Source organism: Fonsecaea erecta, assembly GCF_001651985.1.
Source record: "Fonsecaea erecta strain CBS 125763 chromosome Unknown Scaff10, whole genome shotgun sequence".
Taxonomy (NCBI): Eukaryota; Fungi; Ascomycota; class Eurotiomycetes; order Chaetothyriales; family Herpotrichiellaceae; genus Fonsecaea; species Fonsecaea erecta.
The window spans coordinates 510020-530182 of record NW_017387253.1 but is presented as its reverse complement, the minus strand read 5'-3'; the positions used below and the strand labels follow the sequence as shown (position 1 = coordinate 530182).

The 20163-nt window shown below is 52.6% G+C and overlaps 6 protein-coding genes across 6 annotated transcripts; 3 read left to right on the top strand and 3 right to left on the bottom strand.

The window, feature by feature from the left end:
• Positions 1-898: 898 nt before the first annotated feature.
• AYL99_09912 (hypothetical protein) lies at positions 899-2704 on the bottom strand (the record flags this gene model as incomplete). Its single annotated transcript, XM_018841418.1, has 3 exons — positions 899-2353; positions 2413-2572; positions 2604-2704. 3 exons carry the CDS (start codon positions 2702-2704, stop codon positions 899-901), a joined length of 1716 nt encoding a protein of 571 aa, XP_018689127.1.
• A 4030-nt stretch (positions 2705-6734) lies between these two features.
• AYL99_09911 (hypothetical protein) lies at positions 6735-7473 on the top strand (the record flags this gene model as incomplete). Its single annotated transcript, XM_018841417.1, has 3 exons — positions 6735-6808; positions 6878-7070; positions 7126-7473. 3 exons carry the CDS (start codon positions 6735-6737, stop codon positions 7471-7473), a joined length of 615 nt encoding a protein of 204 aa, XP_018689126.1.
• A 1248-nt stretch (positions 7474-8721) lies between these two features.
• On the top strand, positions 8722-13092 carry AYL99_09910 (hypothetical protein; the record flags this gene model as incomplete). The annotated part of the gene is made up of 3 exons (XM_018841416.1): positions 8722-9186; positions 9264-12458; positions 13087-13092. 3 exons carry the CDS (start codon positions 8722-8724, stop codon positions 13090-13092), a joined length of 3666 nt encoding a protein of 1221 aa, XP_018689125.1.
• Positions 13093-13266: 174 nt separating this feature from the next.
• AYL99_09909 (hypothetical protein) lies at positions 13267-15318 on the bottom strand (the record flags this gene model as incomplete). The annotated part of the gene is made up of 1 exon (XM_018841415.1): positions 13267-15318. One exon carries the CDS (start codon positions 15316-15318, stop codon positions 13267-13269), a length of 2052 nt encoding a protein of 683 aa, XP_018689124.1.
• A 1503-nt stretch (positions 15319-16821) lies between these two features.
• On the top strand, positions 16822-17549 carry AYL99_09908 (hypothetical protein; the record flags this gene model as incomplete). Its single annotated transcript, XM_018841414.1, has 2 exons — positions 16822-16899; positions 16956-17549. The coding sequence occupies 2 exons, from the start codon at positions 16822-16824 to the stop codon at positions 17547-17549; spliced, it is 672 nt and encodes a 223-aa protein (XP_018689123.1).
• Positions 17550-18880: 1331 nt separating this feature from the next.
• On the bottom strand, positions 18881-20091 carry AYL99_09907 (hypothetical protein; the record flags this gene model as incomplete). Its single annotated transcript, XM_018841413.1, has 2 exons — positions 18881-19897; positions 19993-20091. The coding sequence occupies 2 exons, from the start codon at positions 20089-20091 to the stop codon at positions 18881-18883; spliced, it is 1116 nt and encodes a 371-aa protein (XP_018689122.1).
• Positions 20092-20163: the final 72 nt, after the last annotated feature.

The window sequence follows — 20163 nt, the reverse complement described above, 5'->3', positions numbered from 1 at the left end:
TGTCATGTTCTGTGACATTACTCCCCTCTTCCGGGTCTGGGCCTCTTACAAGAATACATCTCTGGGAGGAGGTGAGAAGAAGGGTTTGAGGTCCAGCACTAGGGGGTTCCTGTGGATAGTATTGGCACGTAATGATCGATGAGAGGACCAGACTGCAAAGGTCGACCGATCATGGATTGCTTGTAGGTACTGCATGTCATCCCGGAGGCAAATGACCATACTCCTCCCACCTATTCAGATTCAATCCTATGCATCGATTGAGTTTTGTATTCAAAACTAGCTAGATCTATCCATGCATTGGTCGATCTTCCCAGGGTTCCTTTGTTATATAGGCACAAACGACTCTTACCTAGCGCCTTCGCTGTATTCCACAAATACCTAATTGAGACGCTGACTGACTGGATCTGATCTGATCCTGTCCTTCACAAGTCGACAAGCAGAACAAGCAGAGCAGAAAGGGGAGCGCAAAGACGAATGGGTATGAAAGCCTCGAAAGAGGTCTGTTTGACAGGAACATCCGTTGGTCCACCACGATCTGATCGCGGCATAAGTTTGCTTTATAATGCGGTAGGTGGAGACCTTTGTCCTATCTCGACCTCCAGTCAACCCGGGGAATCAGGTACGTCAATGGCAGAAGCCTGGCACTGAGGGCGACATCATCGACACAAGGTGTTAGCGACGAGTGGGAGGCCAGGCGCACAGTAGGCTGGGTATCTTCATCTCTAGCAAAAGTCCTCCAAACACTGCGCAGGAAGTAAGCATTGCGACCCCAGCGGCATACGCACTCTTACTCAAACCCTTCCCCCTCACTTACCGAACCGATTTCCATTCTTTGTGACTGCCCGTCTGCCATCACGCTCCGGAACTTGCTTCAGGCCCTTCCGACTGCCCCTTAACCCTACCCACTGGAGATAGAGGTGTTTGGGGTAGCTGCTTGTGAAATAACAGACTTCGGCTCGTCTTCGTCTTGCGAAGCATGGTCGACACTAGATGATTCTGACAGCAGCCTCTCCATATCGTGTGTGAGACCGGTTGCCTCTTCGAATGGCACTTCAGACCCTTCAAAGTCAAGACTCAACGGTAGCTGGTCGACTGCTGAGCAGATTCGTTTGAGGTGGGTCGGCATCCAGGCATCATAGACATTTTTTGTAAACCTATACCCCGTCCACTTATCTTTTCCCTCCGATGTCCTGAAGCTGAATTCATGGACGGGATGACGATAGTAGGAAACGTCGTCCCCCTCCATCACAGGGTAGTGACCGTAGATCCGAACCGATCGGTGGTCGTGGGATACTGAGAAGGCGAGGATCTCGCGGTCGAGCTCCTTTTCTCGCTTCACGGCTTTGTAGAGCTCAACGACGCTCCTCACGGCAATGGTCATGCTATGAGCGTTCTGCCGATCAGCAATGTCCAGCGCCGCAGGGCCACACTTGAACTCGCAGGTAAGAAATGGAAAATACATCCGAGAGGTCGCAACGAAAAATGAGGTGTCGAAGGCGTCACCAACAAGCGGACCGAGCTTTGTCAGTTGCTCGTTTGTGAATGCGGACCGGTCGAACCCAACAGCATAGTCCGGCTGGGGCCAGGGTCCCTCCACCGGTATGCTACTTAACCAGACTTCATTTGCACTTTCGATCAAGACATCGAGATGTGCGTTGTGAATGGCGAGATTCATCGCCGATGGAACAATCAAGTGAGTGAGGTCTTGAATAATTATCGCTTCGTTCTTGTCGTGTAATTTTCCGCATAATCTGCCAAAACGGTTATCAGTGAACAACGAATTCTGAGGCACCATCTGGTCGTTAGTGAGTAGCTGGAGGCAGATGTCCGTGGTGGCTTGAGGGACTTCATGGTCGAAATCGCGCATGAAGCTTCTTTTGGTTTCCAGCATCGTCACATAGCGTGCATCTCGATATAACGTGCTCCTGCTCTCCCTCTCCGGTTCCTTCTGATCGCCAGATTCGTTGAGGCTCGAACCCGATCGCTTGCGGCGCAGTGATGTAGCAGATCTTTTAGCAGGGCGTGGATATCTGAACCCATTTCTTTCCACGTATCGAACGGCCGGAATAGGTGGCTGCGCCATGATATCGTCTAGCCAGCTGTCGCGTTCCTGAAGCTCTTCCCGCGCCTGATCGTCTGGTTCAAAGTACTCACGGGGCCACTGCTGATTCTGTACCCAGCTCCTGAGCGGATCAGCGGCGCCTGTGACGAGTTTCCGTTCCGATCCTTCTGCCTCGCATTCTGCCGTGCTCCAGGCCGCCTTTCGAGGTCGCTTTGCGGCGGGTGGACATTGCGTGGGAATTGAGGCAGCCGGGGCCTCCTGAGCTCGCTTGCGTTTGGACTTTACGGGTTGCTGGAGCGCAATCATGATCAGTGACGAGGCGGCGTCATGGGGACCAGAAAGTTACCTACCACTAGATCCCGCGAGGTGTCATCCGACGACAAGCCAGTTCCCCATTCATTTCTCCGGCCGCTAGCTTCGGACTGTAGGACATCTCTCAGGCGCGCACTTCTGCGGACCTCGCGTGGTTCAGCTCTTGTCGTCCGCTTGTCTGCACACAGGATTAACGGTCTGCTACCGTTAGCATGTCAAAAGGACGTACGTATTCGGTGAGTTGAAGGAGACTGCGGCCGTCTCTGAGAAGCTGAGGACACTCGACAGTGATCCATAGCTAGACAGATATTGCACCGAGTCGAGGCCCATCGCACAGAGCGGGTAGGGTTGTGGTCAGGTCGAAGTATGGCAGCGCCAGCACAAGACGGCCCAGTTCCGCTGCCACCAGGGGCTATTACTTTGTCAAGGAAAGTTACAGTGTCAAAACCGGTTTCCACCCAAAGGACAATGCAGGAGTATAATTCAGGGGTGGAGGACTAGCTCGTACATCATTGGCGAGTCTGAATAAGCATTGAATCGCAATTGACCAACGACCAGAAATTACGAAGCATGGTTACCGTACTGAACGAGCCCCCTGAAATATACCTCCCGTCCTAACAATGTTGTTGCTAGTTTTGGTTCCCATTTAACGTCATTTACACGGGTTCTGTCTTGTTCTGGTCAATATCACGTACATCAGATGTTGCCCTAAAGTCGGCCACCCATGTAACGAAGCACTCTCCCCACCAACCCTCGACGCGTCGCATTCATTCTCATTCTCTCTCGTACGGAGTCAAGCTGTATCCGTTTCCTCTGAAACTTAGCCAATATGTCCTCTGAGACCCAGCAAGCCATTGAGGCCGCGATTAGCGCGTACGAAAGCGGCCAATACCCCTCGATTCGAGCCACCGCCGTCGCCTACCAGATCGATCGAGTCACATTAGGTCGACGACTAAAAGAAGGACGTACACGACAACAAGCAAGAGAGACAACAAAACCTCTCCCCCTTACAAGAACAGCTCCTCGTACGATGGATAATCGACCTCGATATTGCTGAAGCCCCTCCTACGTTCGCCCAAGTACGCGACTTTGCTGGGCTTATTTCGAATGCCTCTGGCGGTCCGCCTTCAATCGGTAATAATTGGATACATCGCTTTCTAAAACGTCACCCAGACGTACGCTCTGAGATAGGAAGAAAGATTGAATACCTTCGGGCCAAGAATACATCAACGTAAGCCCCTCAGACCTTTGATCACTTTCTTCGGTCGTTACGCGTTTCGAAATCTGTACGAGCAATATATGGAATTTTGATGAACATGGACTTGGAATGGGTGTCTGTATAAATTAACAAGTCCTTGGATAGAGTATCATAAAGCCCTCGTATAAGAAAACCACTGAAAATCGCGACTGGGTGACCGTGATTGAGGCCTATTCGGCTGGTGGCCGTACGATTGATCCATTGATCATCTTTAGGGGTAAAGATTTACAATCGACTTGATTTCCGGAGAATACTCCGTCGAACTGGCACTTTCGTACGACTGAGAGCACGTTTATAACAAGTAAGGTCGGTTTGGACTGGTTACGAGAGATTTTTCTTCCCCAGACTACCTTAGATAGTAGCGTACGACTTCTTCTTTACGACAATGCCAGTAGTTATTTATCGATTGATTTCATGTATGAATGCTTTATACACGATGTTCAATTAGTCTATATACCCTCGCACTCATCGTATATCCTCCAACCGCTTGACGTTAGTGTATTCTCGGTCTTGAAGCGTACATACCGTAAGGAAGTCGCTAATTTATTAAGATTCGTCGAAACACGACCCGTACAACGCAGTCAGTTCATTAAATACTACTCGACAGCGAGAGTAAAGGTCCTTCAACCTCGATATATCGAAGCCGGCTAGAGGAGAGGGACAGGACTTAGCCCGTACAACCCGAGTAAAGTACTAAATTTCTCTCAAGTTATTTAACAAGCACAATCTCCTCAAGAAACTCAGCGAATTCCGCGTACGAGAAAGCGAAAACACTCTCTCACGATCACTACGATAACCCCGAAGAGTGGACGTCAGTTTCAGAGTCATGCGTACGAAGTCTTTAAAGATATTCCAATTCGAAAGGAAGTTCGTCTTGTCCTTCAAAAGCAGCTAAGGCAATCGATCAATTTTCGTGGCAATCAACAGAGAGATCGTACGAACTAACGGAGATCTCAAATCTCTTGAGGGAAAAGACTATAACAAGGCGTACGAGAATTGAGATCGACTCGAATAAGACCTTTGCGACTTTCGAGGAGGTAAAGAGGGCTCAACTACAGGCGGAGCAACATCAGGAGTAATGGGATTGAATAGATAGGGCTAGGCAGGCAGAACTCTCGTCCGAGGCATTACAGAAGGCTCAATTCGCGAATCTGTGTATACATTGGCACATCAACGGCGTTACTGACGCCGTACGAGACGCTTGAATGAATATATCATGGTTGTTGGGGAGAGTGGTTCGTAAACGGGGTGGCCGACTTAATTGATGGCTTGTGAACGGAGAGTGAATTGTCAGACTAGTGAATTTCAATCGCAAATTATGGGATTCTCGCTCTCGCGATAAAGCTGTGCGGCTCACAGCTGAAGCCTTTTTTCTCTCTCAAACTGCTGGAAAGAAGCAACTAACTTTTATAGTACATATTTGCCTTCCAAATGGTAATTCTGCTGCAATTGGCGGCTTGGGGCCTGGAGCCCTAAACGGCATGGACACTTTTTACTAGCCTTAATTCACTGGTCCCAGATGCTGTGAGCGACCGTAGCATGGCGCGGAAGGAAGCGCACAAGAGTCAAGTCGGAGGCTGTCCACTTCTATCGAGGTGTTGAATTTGAGCTAATATTATGTACTATGACCATGTTGGAACGTGGGGAATGCAAAGATCGCTGGCGCATTCGTACGTGTCTCTAGCTTTGGCGGCGCCGCGCGATCTGCCGATTTATGCACGGCCAGGGCTCGGTGAACTCACAGCTCCAGCTACACTGTTCAGTTGATTCACTTCTGCAAGATGCCTAGACCCCCAAAACAAAACAAAGGGCTCCAAGTCATCACATGTCAACTGTAACTTAGCTATTATGTTTGCCTCGTCCTCTACTACTGTACATGCCTTATCGCTACCACGGACACAGTCAGGCTGCGACAGTCAGATGTTCCATTAGATCGCCTTACATATCTTACTGCGAACTGTCCTCCTCTCATTATTTTTTCCTTTCCTTGAATCGAGAACCTCCCTACCTTGCGAAAATGAGGTTCCGGCAATCCCCTTCTCCAAGCATATACTGGCACAGCGGGCGATGTTACGCCATTCGCGGGCTAAAGCTCTTTCCAATAATAAATGGCTTAATGTGCAGTCATTGGTGATGAGAGAACGACAAGAGGAGGAGTCAAGCTATCTATTTCTTTGTGTTGAATTAAACGATTATGGAAGAGAATGGAACATGTGGGGATGTTTGTGACATCGGAAAAGTAATGCTCTCTAGGCGCGGGAGACTTAGTGAGGTGGCCACTTCCCCGACCGCAGCCAGGGCCCATCACCATAGATAGCACCTTACACCCTCTTCACCGGACCGCATTCCATTTACTCTGGCACCAGTCCTCAATGCGATGGAAGCCGACCGCGGGAATGGCGAACTTAATTTGGAGGAGATCTTCAATTTCTGGCATTCGCAGAAATCGTCCCAGTTGGCAGACACCCCGTCGAACACCAAACTCGTCGAGACCCCCTTCCTAACCCCATCGGTCATTATTCCTCAGCATACGCCACACCGCGAGCATTCAGCCGGCCGCAGTCGAGTGCCAGGCCACTGACATTTATTGAAGAGCCGGACTTCCGGAGAGGAGATACGACGAAGACCTTCCTCTCTAAATCTGCTACTCCATTGAGTGGAAGGTGATAGCAAAACTGAGAACACTGAATCATAGGAAGGTTTCGAGCGATATGGAGTTGAACGTAGTGCTGGCGCCAGGCCGGTACTGGGAACGCGGCTTACAAGCGCATCTCGCAGATCTGGTCGGACAAAAGTTTGCGGAAAACCCTAACGCGCGCCCTGACGACACTGAGGTTGTCGTGTCGATGACAGGACGAACACAGCAAAAACTCATTAAACGCTTCCCTAGAAGCGACATTGACTGGTTAATCGTTCAAACACGGCTCGAGGCCTGGAGCCCATATTTACACAGTGGTAACATGCTGCGCGTTAACTTCTCGTTCAACTATGTCCAGGTAGGTGTCCTGGCAGCTGACGTGGGTGGAAAGAGAGGAGATAAGCGAGGACGAGTGTCGAGCACTCAGCGAATGCGTAACGAATGGATTTGCGGGTTGATGCAGAATGGGCGACTTCCGGGCAACCGTCGACCTGGCAGAAAGTGTACGGGCTCTTCCGCTGCCCTGGATTGCCGTGCCGTTAGGTCCCCACTGATGGGTTGACCCGGTGGGGAAGAAACATTAGAGGCTGCTGACTTACCATCTTAGAGAACTGGTCATGGGTGGTGGGTCAGATTTGTTGAGCGGGGGCGGCGGGCTGGAGACCCATGATAACGTCCCCCTGTCTATCACGCAACAATTGTATGCCGAAGAGCAGGAGAGACGTGACCGGAAATCAGGCAAAGGACCCGGGGTCCCTAGCGGCTCGTCTGCCGTTACTATCAATACCCTGCCTAGCCACGTACAACAGGGGAAGGACTTTGAGCGGACAGGCACACTCGGTTGGTCCTGTACAGGTCTGGGACTCGTCGCTGGACGACGATCTGAAAATTGAGGGCCTTCGCGATGTCGCGGTAAGGGAATTTCCCCACTGGCTGCAGGCTCAGTACCGGGGTCCCTCATACCAGGAAGAAGTTCGAAAGGCCGAGAAGGCTATATTAGATGAGAGATTTGGGCTCCTGCAAGCATATAGAGGCCGCAATTCGGATTTCCTAGCCAGTAAAGGGGTGAATCAAGGCGTTACTGACAGTTTTATGAACGACATTCCGAGTTGGAATAAGCGTCGGAAAACAAATCAGTCAGGAACTGAAAGTGGCTCGGTCAACGAGCAATTTGAGACTAGCGGTTCGCCTGGCATCATGTAAAAACGGGTCAATAGGTTGGTGTTTTACGGTAGCGAGTTAGGGGATTTTCTAGAATACAGTGATAGCATTGGCTTTCTCCGTCTATTCGGTTTCCGGCTCTTCAATCCTCCATCCTGCATGCCGAAAATGATTTCTCGCACTCTTCTGGTCCCCCCCTGCGGTGTCCACGCACCATTGTAGAAACTGGCGGAAGTCTTGGCTGGAGCTCTCTCCATATCTATAGAAATTCTTTTTGATGGAGGCTTTAAGCTGGGCAAACCATTCTTCCACAGGATTCAAGTCCGGAGAATACGGGGGGAGGTAAAGTAGCTTCACACCTGCCTCATCACACATCTGCTGAATCCGTTCCCCACGATGGAAGAATTGTCCATGATACCGTTGCCCGCGCTGGAACCGGGCGATTTGAACGCGGGTCACCACCAGAGGAGACCATCCTGTTCGTCGATACCCCACTTTTGTATTGCAGCCAGCCTTATCCACGTACATGACCTGGTCGTCTTCAAAGGAAGACAGATCATACAAGTATATGTCACGCAGGTCTACACACTGTTGCTTAGCTATTCGCGAGCCGCCTTCTTTGACCATCCGGCCTTATCCAGAGTTCTACTAATGGTAGAGGCCGACAAAAGTCCGTCAAATCGATCCCAAAGGAAGACGACCATCTCATCCTGCTGTAGATAGGGCTCTTGGCGAAGGAGGTCTAGAAGGGCATCGAGTATCGGTATAGTCATGGATCGAGGGCGTCCTGCACGGCCATTGTATGGGGCTTTTTGTGCTGCCGAAGCGACGTTAGTTCGTTCGCACCGTACTGATCGTCCGAGAACTGCACCTAGCTACTCTGGCTATTTCGCCGCCTGTTAGCATGCCTTCCAAGATTCGGTGCCATGGCAGGGATCCGGATACACAGGGGGCAGGACAGGGTATCCCGTATTCAACGCATTCGCTGTCTACGGATGTGGATCACGATCGGGCAAAGTGTCTCGAACCTTCCACAACCCGCGGTCGCGTCCAACTGAAATAAACGCCAAGAAAGCGCGGATTCACGTGATTAAGTGGTTCGGAAAAGTCACGTTACCTACGGCTGAGCGTACACTTGCGCATGCATCTTTCTGCCAGCGCATAGACCTAACACTTCGCTGGCGTTTCAGCCTCACTTCACCAAGGCGGACAACTCGATTTGAATTTTCTAATGTCTCCCCATATACACGAACCCTACCTTTCCTCCCCTATACCACTAGAAAGACCATCATGACTCTCTCGAAACCGGGTGGGAAGCGCTATAAGCTACGTCAATGGCTGTCCTCTTATGGTTCCACTCCCGCCAGCAGCCAAACTCTACCGCCTTCCGCACCTGTGACCCCGCAGTCTCCGACATCGACTACCTTGACCACGGTGGTGCAGGATTTCCACAATAGAGTGTTTTCCTTTCTCTCCCAGCAGGATCGAGACACTATTCGACAACATAGTGTGACGAATGCGACGAACGTCGATGAAATCGTTCAGCAAATCCTCACGGCAGCAAGACAGAAGCAGACGATATGTCAATCGAAAAGATGGACCGTCGCTTTCCGCGGGCATACGGTTGTCCTGCGAGAGAAGGCCGATAATATTGTGAAATGGTTGGATCGGTTTAAGCAAGTTGGAGATATTGTCTCCAATGTCGACCCGGTGCACGTCGGACTTCCGTGGGCGGGCATTCGTCTTCTCCTTGAGGTGAGCGTTGTAGAACATATGACAATCGTTTACAGGACGTATATGGTGTCAATGACTCTTGTGCTGATGGTGAGTAGGCAGCCATCTCCGAACAAGGCCAAATGGAAGCTCTCGTCCTCGGCCTCGAAATGACCCTCTACCTGTCAAATCGACTCGAAGTGTATATGAATTATATAACTGCGATTCCTCCTAGTCAGGCACGTGCGAATTTCGAATCTTGCTTGGTTGAGTTTCACGCTTTGGTATTGAGGTTCTTGGCCCAGGCGATCCGGATCTATCAAAAAGGCAGCGTTGCTCGGGGGTTTGACGCATTCTGGCGGCTGGAAGATGTATCCACCTTTGAGGATGAGTGTAACAAGTTGGCCAGCCGGGCGGAAATCGAGGCGAGTAACTGCGATCGCCGGATTTTGGATACAATTCTGAAACAACTGGAACAACTGAAAGACCTACGTCTTATCCATAGTAGGATCCAGCAACTGGAAGCGAAAGTCGACCTCGGTAAGCTCCCCGTCGCGGCGGGTGCGGCGTTCGATTCTTATCAAGACGAACTCGATGCTCGATGCTATCCGGATACGCGTGTCGACGTACTAAGGGACATCTACGCCTGGGCCAACGATATTAATGCCGAAACGATATTCTGGATTAATGGCATGGCTGGCACAGGCAAATCGACCATATCTCGAACCGTGGCACAAACCTTAGCCGATCGGGGTCAGCTGGGGGCTAGTTTCTTCTTCAAGCGAGGAGAGCGGGATCGAGAGAATGCCAGCCTTTTTTATCCCACTATTGCTCACGAGCTCGTTCGTCGGATACCAGCATTAAGACCTTTTGTCCAGAAAGCAGTCGAGGACGATCCTGGCATTGCTGGCCGGGCGCTGAAGGAACAATTCGAGAAGCTAGTCTTTCAGCCCTTGACTTCTGTTAGCCCCATCCAGGCAGAGAGTTTTGTCCTGGTGATCGACGCCCTCGATGAATGTGGCCGAGAAGGAGATATAGGCATCATCATCTCTCAACTAGTCCGCACGCGTGAGCTGAGCACGAATCGCTTTCGTGTCTTTCTCACCAGCCGGCCCGAGCTTCCAATTCGGCTCGGCTTCGCAAAGATCAACACCAGCACGCATCGAGACATTGTTCTGCAAGATATTCCGCCGGCCACGATTGAGCATGATATTTCCGTCTACCTAAGCAAAGAGTTTACTGACATTCGAGAAAAACACCAGTGTCTCCTACCGCCTAGTCAGTCCTTCGCTCCAGGTTGGCCAGACCCTCAGGATCTGAACACTTTGACTCGATTGGCGGTGCCTCTTTTCATCGTAGCAGCGACGATCTGCCGGTTTGTCGGTGATGTGAGAGGTAATCCAGTGAAACGGCTCGCTCAAATTCTCAATCAACCCATCGGACAGAAGCCACAGCTAGAACTCACGTACCTCCCCGTACTCAGTCAGATACTGGTAGGAGTCAAGGATGTCGAAGAGCAGAAAGAGCTCTTGCATAATTTTCGTCGAATTGTCGGCTCGATCGTCCTCCTTGCTGATCCCTTATCTGCCGCATCGTTGGCTAGATTACTCGACGTGGAGAGCACGGAAGTTTACCTTCATTTACGCTTTCTTCACTCCGTTCTCTGGATTCGCGATGACGACACACCAATTCATTTACTTCATCTCTCCTTTCGAGAATTCTTGACGCAGAGAGTTCCTTCGGATGCTAGCCAACCATTTCAGATTGTCGAATGCAAGTCACACAGATATTTGGCCGACAGGTGTCTTGTGCTGCTCGGGAGTTCAACCGGCTTACGGAAGGATATCTGTCGGTTGGGCGATCCTGGATCGCTTCGGACAGAGATTGATGCTGCACTCATTGAGCGCTGTATTCCGCAGCATCTCCAATACGCATGCCGCTATTGGGTCTATCATGCTGAGCGGAGTGGACACAAAATTTACGACGAGGACGACATCGATCACTTTCTCCGCCAGCATTTTTTCCATTGGCTCGAATGCTTAAGTCTACTCGGCAGAACCTCGGACAGTATCACGTTGATTGGCACATTACAATCACTCGTGGCCGAAGAGGATAGCGAAATATCTACCTTCCTCCGGGATGCGCGACGATTCGTGCTTACATTCCACTTTATTATCTCGCACGCACCGCTACAAGTGTACGGAAGTACTTGGCATTTCAGCCCTTTACAAAGTAGAGTCCGATATTTCTTCCAGGACCAGAGACTGCTAAATATTGACATACGGGGCGGGCTACCAGATCAGTGGAGTGCATGCTTACAAACACTCGAAGGCCACTCGGCCTCGGTCAGCAGTGTGGTATTCTCGCCCGACGGGTCGCGTATAGCGTCAGGCTCCGACGACGAGACGGTGCGGGTGTGGGATATACAGACGGGCGTATGTCAGTATACGCTCGAGGGCCACTCGGACTGGGTCTGGATTGTGGTGTTCTCGCCCGACGGGTCGCGTATAGCGTCAGGCTCCGACGACAAGACGGTGCGAGTGTGGGACGTACAGACGGGCGTATGTCAGTATACGCTCGAGGGCCACTCGGACTGGGTCAGGAGTGTAGTATTCTCGCCCGACGGGTCGCGTATAGCGTCAGGCTCCGGCGACGAGACGGTACGGGTGTGGGACGTACAGACGGGCGTATGTCAGTATACGCTCGAGGGCCACTCGGACTGGGTCAGGAGTGTGGTGTTCTCGCCCGACGGGTCGCGTATAGCGTCAGGCTCCGGCGACAAGACGGTGCGAGTGTGGGACGTACAGACGGGCGTATGTCAGTATACGCTCGAGGGCCACTCGGCCTCGGTCAGGAGTGTGGTGTTCTCGCCCGACGGGTCGCGTATAGCGTCAGGCTCCGGCGACAAGACGGTGCGAGTGTGGGACGTACAGACGGGCGTATGTCAGTATACGCTCGAGGGCCACTCGGACTGGGTCAGGAGTGTAGTATTCTCGCCCGACGGGTCGCGTATAGCGTCAGTCTCTTACGACAAGACGGTACGGGTGTGGGACGTACAGACAGGTGTTGAGTTACTGTACTGTGAAACTGATACCTACGACAATCATGTTGAGTTCAGCGACAATGATTCGAATATCTCGATCAATGGGCAAGTCGTCACTATTCCTGGAAATTCACCACGAGCCACTGTCGCGAATCTATCATCTACCTCTAACTCGGCACCCGATGGCAAGTTGGGAATCATTGGTGACTGGGTCATGTGGGCTTCGCACAGGATATTGTGGCTACCTCCTGAATATCGTCCCGGTTCGTGGGTAAGTAAATACGATTTGTTGGTTATAGGGAGCCGTTGTGGTCGTGTCATTTTCGTGCACCACACCAGAGAGTCATCCTAAATGAGAGAAAAAATGATACAAAACAGAACACAATGATAATATTTTTCTGATGACGTTACTGAGAAGAGGTCTGGAGAATTGGTTTCTTATGTGTTCCAGTAACGTTCGACTATTAGAAGCTTCTCCCAAAGAGTTCTCCCAGCGTAAAGTCCTGTGAAAAGTAGATTATCAAGTGATGTGAAAATAGGCAAAGGCAAAGGCAAAGTCTGACAGAAAGATTTTCAGTCTGGGCTGACCAGCGAGTCTGGCTTGTGAGACTCATAGCGATATTGTATAGCTATCAGATACGGTACAGTGTATTGACGAGTGGCCATGTTGCAGCAGACCTGTCGCAACGATGGCGGTAATCTGAACTCTGTTGAGGTTTCATAACCTTGCTTGCAGTAAGCAATTATGTTTGGCTATCTTGCCATCGGCGTTCCTTCAGCTTGGCCAATAGCGCAGTTCCTTTTTCTTCTTGGTAGAAACCAGGTTGACAAGACGCTGTAGCCTTTCACCATTGTTAACTGAACAGGGCTGGTGACGTTATTCTGACGGCTTAGGTAAGGACTGAGTGATCCTACGCAAAGCAATTGGCCCTAATCCCGAACGGGCTTGGCCGGGACTTGACATGCCGCGTCACGTGTTTGATGAGAAGCAAATGAAAGTGCTATGTTAATAATCTCATAAGTTATGTATGATACATTCAACTCCGTCTACTCGGTACTCCGCATTGATCTTCGATTCATCACACATAAGTAACCGTGGGCTTGAGGTTCTCGACCGGTCTCCCACTGGCGGTATGGACCTGGGCCAGGCCGACACGGCCGGTCGGCTCATCGGCCGAGGACACGTCGCCGATCTTGACCTTGACGTTGCGCAGTAGGCGAGCACGCTGCAGGCCGGTCAGTGTCGTGCCGTTGTCGGGCAGGGCGACGTGCGGATTGTCGCGAGTCAGGCTGGACACGTAGCCGAAGATGTCCGGAGCGAGGGTGTGCAGACGCAGCCAGCACGCGATGACTGCGGCAATCAACAGGATGATGCACGACACAAAGTCTACGGCGATCCACCCCCACAGGATCGCGTAGTGCGGGTCGTACAGTGCGCCGTGGATGTGCACCGCCTGGAACTGCCCGTCGTCGTCGGAATAAGTAGGCGGCGCCCCCGTCACCTCCTGTGACAGCATGTAGTATGTGTTGAAGTACTGCGTCAGTGGCAGATCGAGGGCGCGCAGCGTCTCCGCGGCCAGGAAGCCGTCGTAGTTGGTGGGCACGTCGCCCAGTGTGCCCGGGGCGGCGCCCATGAAATTCTGCAGGCCGAGCGTTAGAGTCTCGCCGGCGTCGGTGAGCGCCGAGACGTTCAGCTGCGGCCCGCGCGAGAGGAGGAGGGCGCTGAAGAAACGCGCGGCGAAGGCGTCGTCGTCGAAGGGGGTGCTGAACGACGTGGCGTTCCGGCGCGGCATGTTCTTCGCGTACCGCATCTTGTTCGGGAAGCAGCCCGTCACGCCGCAGTGCACCTTCATCTCCACCTTGACCGAGGTTATGTTGCATGTCTGCCGGGAGCTGCCGTACGAGAAGATGTTTTGATCGTTGTAAGGGATCCAGCGCGTCGACAGGTTGAACTCGCGCAGCGGGTGGCCGTCGACATCTTGGGGGGCGTCCGATCGCACCTGGGTCATGTTGAAGCTCACCGACTGGTTCATGTAGGTGCCCTTGGGGAACGAGTCGTACGGCAGGGTGGTCGCACGGCCGCAGCTGACGGCCAAATAGCTGGTCGGCAGCGTAAAGTCGCCCAGGAAATTGTTGACCTGAACGGACATCGGGCCGTAGGCATCACTGGCTAGCACGAAATAGGTGCCGCGGCCGAGGAAGGCCGTGTAGTCGTCGGACCCCTTGAGTTGCGATTGATGGGCAACGTTGACCCAACCATGGCGGCCGGGATGAGGAGGCACGTATCCAACATTGTCGACCCACCAGCCTTGATCCAAGATGGCATTGAGGTCCGGGAGAATGGCCGAGCCGATCGAGTCGGTGCCCTTGGGGACCGCTGTGCCCGCATCGTAGTCTGGTTTCGTGAAGCTCACCGTGGAAATCAGGGCGGCATTGAGTTCATCGATGCTGAAGCTGAGGTAGGTATTGTCGTAGGAAGAACTGAAGCCTGACAGCGGCCCCGCGCTGGCAGTATACCCGACCATTTTGTGGTACGGGCGCGAGTCGACCCTCTGGAATTCCAGCTTGCTGGCCTGGCTGCCAAGGTAGTAAAAGGACCAGATAGCGACCAGGGCGGCACTCATGGTAGTGAAGGCGCGCAGCGACCAGATCAGCTTGAGCGTGCTGGGCAGACTGATGCTGCCTTGGAGCTGCTCGAGGTCCGAGACGCGGGCTCCCGTCTGCGCCTTCCACAGCGCGTATCGCCGCACCAGGGTCGAGATGACGGTGACGAAGACGATGGTAAAGGCCGTCGTCATCTGGCCGTTGAATTCAATCAAGAAAGTGGTCAGCTTGCTGACCAGGTCAATCTCGTCGCCACGGTGCTGGCGGTCGAGCTTCCACGCCCCAATGACCAGCCCGATTTTGGCAATGAGCACCAGGGGCACGGCCAGCAGGATGCCGTCGTACACCGACATGAACATCTGGTCTTTGGTGTCAGGGACCAGGGGGACGGGTTCTTTGGGCCATGATGCCGCAACCGGGGCTTCGACAGGCTTTTCGTGGTTGATCGGCTGCCGCGAATGCGAGGACGTTGGCGGCAGCTCGATGGACTCGATCGTGACGTTGTCGTCCTGCTTGGGCCTGTCCATGGTGTCGAATACGTCTCCTGCAGCAAAAGTACAGTACAGCGGCCACAGTCAAAGGAGGGTCCTGCAAGAAAAAAGGTACTTACCTCTCCCTTTTGAAGGCGCCGGCTTTGGGAGGCTTCCACGAACCCACTCACCTGGCGAAGTCTCCGGCTAATCGAGACCTTTCAAGGCGATGTCGAACGCACTTGGCACGTCCATGTGGCTTTTGTGTGCCGGGCAAGAGAATGGGGACATCGTTGTTGGCGTCTCCGATGGAGTTCAAGCAGGAGACTTGTCTCAGTCGAGCGCCATAAAGGGAGATTCCATTACTGTTCTGGCCGAAACTTCAGCCCGCCACAGCAGACGCCTGTGGATTTGGTCGCCGTCCAGGGCGCAAAGCCAGCGAGATTTAGGTTCGGCGGATCGCTGGTGGATTTGGCTTCAGGCACGTCGGGGCCTTTGGTGGCGCTGTTCGGCGCGACACGCGATGTTTTGGGGCACGACGAAAACAGATTTTGATCTCGACGGTATCGCGTGCTCCAGACTCCAGTTTTATAAGTGGCATCTGATGCTTCTCGTGGTGGATACCAGCAGTTACATTCAAAAGCTGTCTTCTGGCATGTCGAGACAAGCCCCTGGCATCTATCTCTCTTTTTTGCGGAATCTCCCAGAAGACGTGACATGTCGTGGAAAGAGGGAGGTAAAGATACCTATGTATCATTCAAAGATGAATGTCGAGGAGCGTGGGAGCAGCTACTCTTTAATATGCTCGGTACAATGTTTGTCTTCCATCCGTGGCAGATCTGTCCTTTTTTCTCTTGGCATTTTCTAGGCTTGCTTAACCCACGCAATCCAACTAAAACTTCATTGGATCGCCCCTATATAACCACTGCCTAACTCTGGAGAATGACGCCCATAAAATGTAGGTAGTTATTGTCCGCACGCTTCAAACTACCAAGATCTATGCAATATGTAGACCTCCTATGTCTTGGACACACCCTCAAAACAGCAATTTATCTAGCATGTTCAGGCACGTGCATCGTGAGAGTCGATGTCTGCCAGCTCTGGACAAAAAGATCCAAGAGCTCGACGCTGAGGCTGCTTGCTTGGTCCTGGCCCATGTTTTCGGCATATCCAAACACAGACCTCGGTTCTTCCCCATAATAGCTCTTGGCACCTATTCGTAATTTGGTATACGATCCTCATTAGTCAGCCTGAGGGGAGAAGCAGCTCTGTGACAGATGCCGGAGACAAGAGCGAGACTCTCGAAAGCGAACGAGCTGGTCCATTCAAGACACACAACTCTGCCATGTTTGGGGCACCCCCTCTCACCCTCCCGCCTGCCTCACAGATTCAAATCAGACAGCATTGAAACCGCTTCTTGGATATATACCCTTGGTCACAAGGTAGCGAGGCACATTGAATCGCATTGAGAGAGCGAGAACCAACCTAGGAAGGACCAGCGAGCTGTCTCTTTCACCGACCCCGAAACAGAAGAAAATCAGCCCCGAGAGCGTGGTCAGAATGGTTGGAAAGGGAAAGATCACCCTCTACGTCGACATTGTCAGTCCCTTTGCGTACCTGGGATACTATTTTCTGCGCGTAAGCAGGCCAACCTCTCCGTTCCGTAACCCCTGTCTGACAGCCTCGAACAACAGCACTCGCCCATTTTTCAGAATGTGCAACTCACCTACGTGCCCATCCTCCTGGGTGGCCTGATGAAGATGTGCAACAACACGACGCCGCTCGAGATCCGCAACAAGGACCGCTGGATCGAAGTCGAGCGGCTCCGCTGGGCGCGCCAATTCCACATCCCCATGTCCGAGAGCTATCCCGCTGGGTTCCCCAAGCCGACCATCCAGCTGCAGCGGTTCCTGACCAGCGTCTGGATGGAGAACCGACAGCAACAGTCTACCCTCATCCGCGCCCTGGACACGCTGTATGCCGCACTGTGGACGGAGCCGAACGAGGCCGACATCGCTGACCCCAAGTGCTTCGCGCGTGTACTGACCCCGGTGCTCGGTCAAGACGTCGTCGCTAAACACGTCAGCCGGCTGGGCGCGCCCGAGGTCAAGCAGCAGTTGATCGCGAACACGGACCGCGCCATGAGTGACGGCGCATTCGGCCTGCCGTGGTTCCAGTGCGAGAACGCCAAGGGCCAGGTCGAGGGGTTTTGGGGGTTTGACCATCTCGGCCAGGTCGTCCGTTTCATGGAGCTGGATGAGAAGGCGGAGGTGAGGGCGTTGCTGTGACGTGCAGTGTCGATGCTGGATGTACGGAGGAGGTGCAAAGAAGCCGCGAAGTCCTCTTTTCAAGGGATGGATCGAGCTTGAGATGAGAAGGGTTAGTAAAGGACGAGAGCAGGCGTCAACCATGATCCAGGGCCTTGGGAAAGGATTCCCATTACTGTTTGTCGCCGTGATTTGGAGCGCAAGCGTGGCAAGGTCGACTTGACCTTTGGATGAGCTTTTGCCGCGAATGATATTGAGGAGGTAATAAGATGCTCATCGCCCACCTCACTATTTCTCACCTCGGTGTGTCTGTATTGCTCTCCTTGATGTACCTCTCATTGCGTGAAGAGCTCGGCGCCTGCACCAACGGCCGCATCGACCATTAGATACAACATTCCCTTGGTGGAACAGGGTCGAACGAGGGACTCCATTGCCGCTGGGACACTGTCAAGCACAAAGTTGAGCACGACGAGGCTTACTATTCAGAGGAAAAGGATTCCCTAACTTCAATTCCCTTAAATGGAATTCGTTCTGGGCCCTCTCTAGAATGCAACTGAGTCCGCTGATACCTTGACGTTTACCTTGCGTACCTGCTTAGGATCATGTCGGAAACTGTAGCAAGGAGAGACTGGAGCAATCAGGGTGGTCGGAGTGGTAATAATGACAAGCGTGACTTGAAACATCATTAAAAGTACTTCGTCGGATTTGCTCCATCGCAAGCTCGGATGGAAGCAGGTCCAAGAACCGATCAATGTAGTCACGCCATAAACAGTTTCGAGGATTCACCTGGCAAGCAGAGGTCTATTCCCAGTACGCTGGATACCAGCCAGAGGTTTCCCAGTCAATGATACCGACAATCTTATCTCTTGGGACGAGGCAGATTGAGGCCGCTGAGGTCGTCATGCGTGTGAAGACCAAGGCCAGTGTCCGCGGTGAAGATCAATAAGCTGGTTGACCTCCGGATCAAGCCTTGGGTCGGAGCGAATGCCATGTCATAGATATTTATGGATGTCGCAACTTAATCGAATGGTCCAAAGCGTGGTGAGGAGCCGGCGACACGGCAGTGAAAAAGGTGGCCCCCATCAACATTTGCCATACGCTAGTTCGGCGACGGTGGGATAGCTCGCATTTGTTTGATCATCTTATAAGGCCAGCTGCTGTGGTAGGCAAGGTGAGACTGGGGATGGTGATCTCGGAGATAACATGGTTACCCGTCGCTTGGTTGTGTCGTCGACACGTCTGGGAGCCATCTTTGATCTCTCCACGAAACTCTGCCGCCGGGCATCATCGTCGCCACCATTTTCGCTGTTCTTGTGCTTTTGTGAACCGTCTTGTCGAGTTCTCGTCCAGCATCACCCTATCTTGTCAATTTTTAGCGAGCCCTTCTCTTCCTTCCCGCCTTCTCCTTCAAGAGCGATGAAGTCCCCTTTCTCTAGCCTTCTGATCCATTTATCTGCTTCTCCCCTCGCCAGGATAAAAGTCAGCCGAGCACTGGCCTTCTCCATGGCACTAAAGGCCGTGCTGGGCAGCGGCGTGTATGTCCAGCGTCCAAATGCCCAATTCAAGACATACAGACTTTGTCCCTCGGAGTCGACCGCTATGCTGGATTTCCGATCGCCTGTGGAGTCTGGCGGTGGCCGGGAGGAAAGCACGAGCCCCTTGATGCGATAGACCTCGTCCTTGGGCGCAGAAAGGAGCAGGTCCTCAAACGATTCCAGCACCACCCCTTGGGGAGGTTTGGTCATGTCTTCGTTGGTCACCACAACATTCAGCACTTCGACTTCTTCTTGGTGATGGTGGTGATCTCCGTGCGCGTGTTCTTCGTTGAATTCGATGGCTTCCCGCAAGCCTTCCGCCCGAACCATGGCCCCGTCAATGCCCATGATGACTTCCACATCAACCCAGCCTTTTTGACTTTTGACCCAGGCAACTTGGACGTCCAGATCGCCAACCCGATCCAGGGCATCTTCAAACATGCGCTCGTCGACGAGTTCCCATTTGTTGAAGACGATCAGATCCGTGTATTTGGCCTGCATCTTCGCCGTATAGCTGGTGTCATCGTAGCCCCTCCAGTTCTCGACGTCGATGACGCTGATGACGCCGTCGAGGTTGAACGAGCCCGGGTGCTCTCGTGAAACACGGTTCACTTCCATGGCGAGCGTGGCGGGGAAGGCAGATCCGGACGTTTCGATGATGATTCTGCTGGGCGCTACCGAGTCTTTGAGCTGGAAAAGCGCATCACTCAATTGACCCACAAGGTTGCAGCATATGCACCCGTTCAAGAGCTCGCGGACGCCTGAAATGGAGGCTGACCCGGCGAGCTGTGAGTCCACGGCAACGTCGCCGAACTCGTTCTTCAGCAGGGCAAGCTGTGCTCATTGTTAGAACTTACACCAAAGGGGGTGTTTACTTATTAAAATGGTCCACGGCTCTTTTCCACCATGGCGAGTGGTTGACCGCTTACTTTATAATCCTTGGGGAGTTGTGGGATAAGATTCAGGATCAGTGTCGTCTTTCCGGCACCAAGGAACCCAGTAATAATGGTGACCGGCGTTGGCGACATTGTTGGAGGTGCGTGAAGAAGTGTTGGGAAGTGGTCAAGGACCGGGGAAAGATGGCTTGGGGGTTTTCTAAG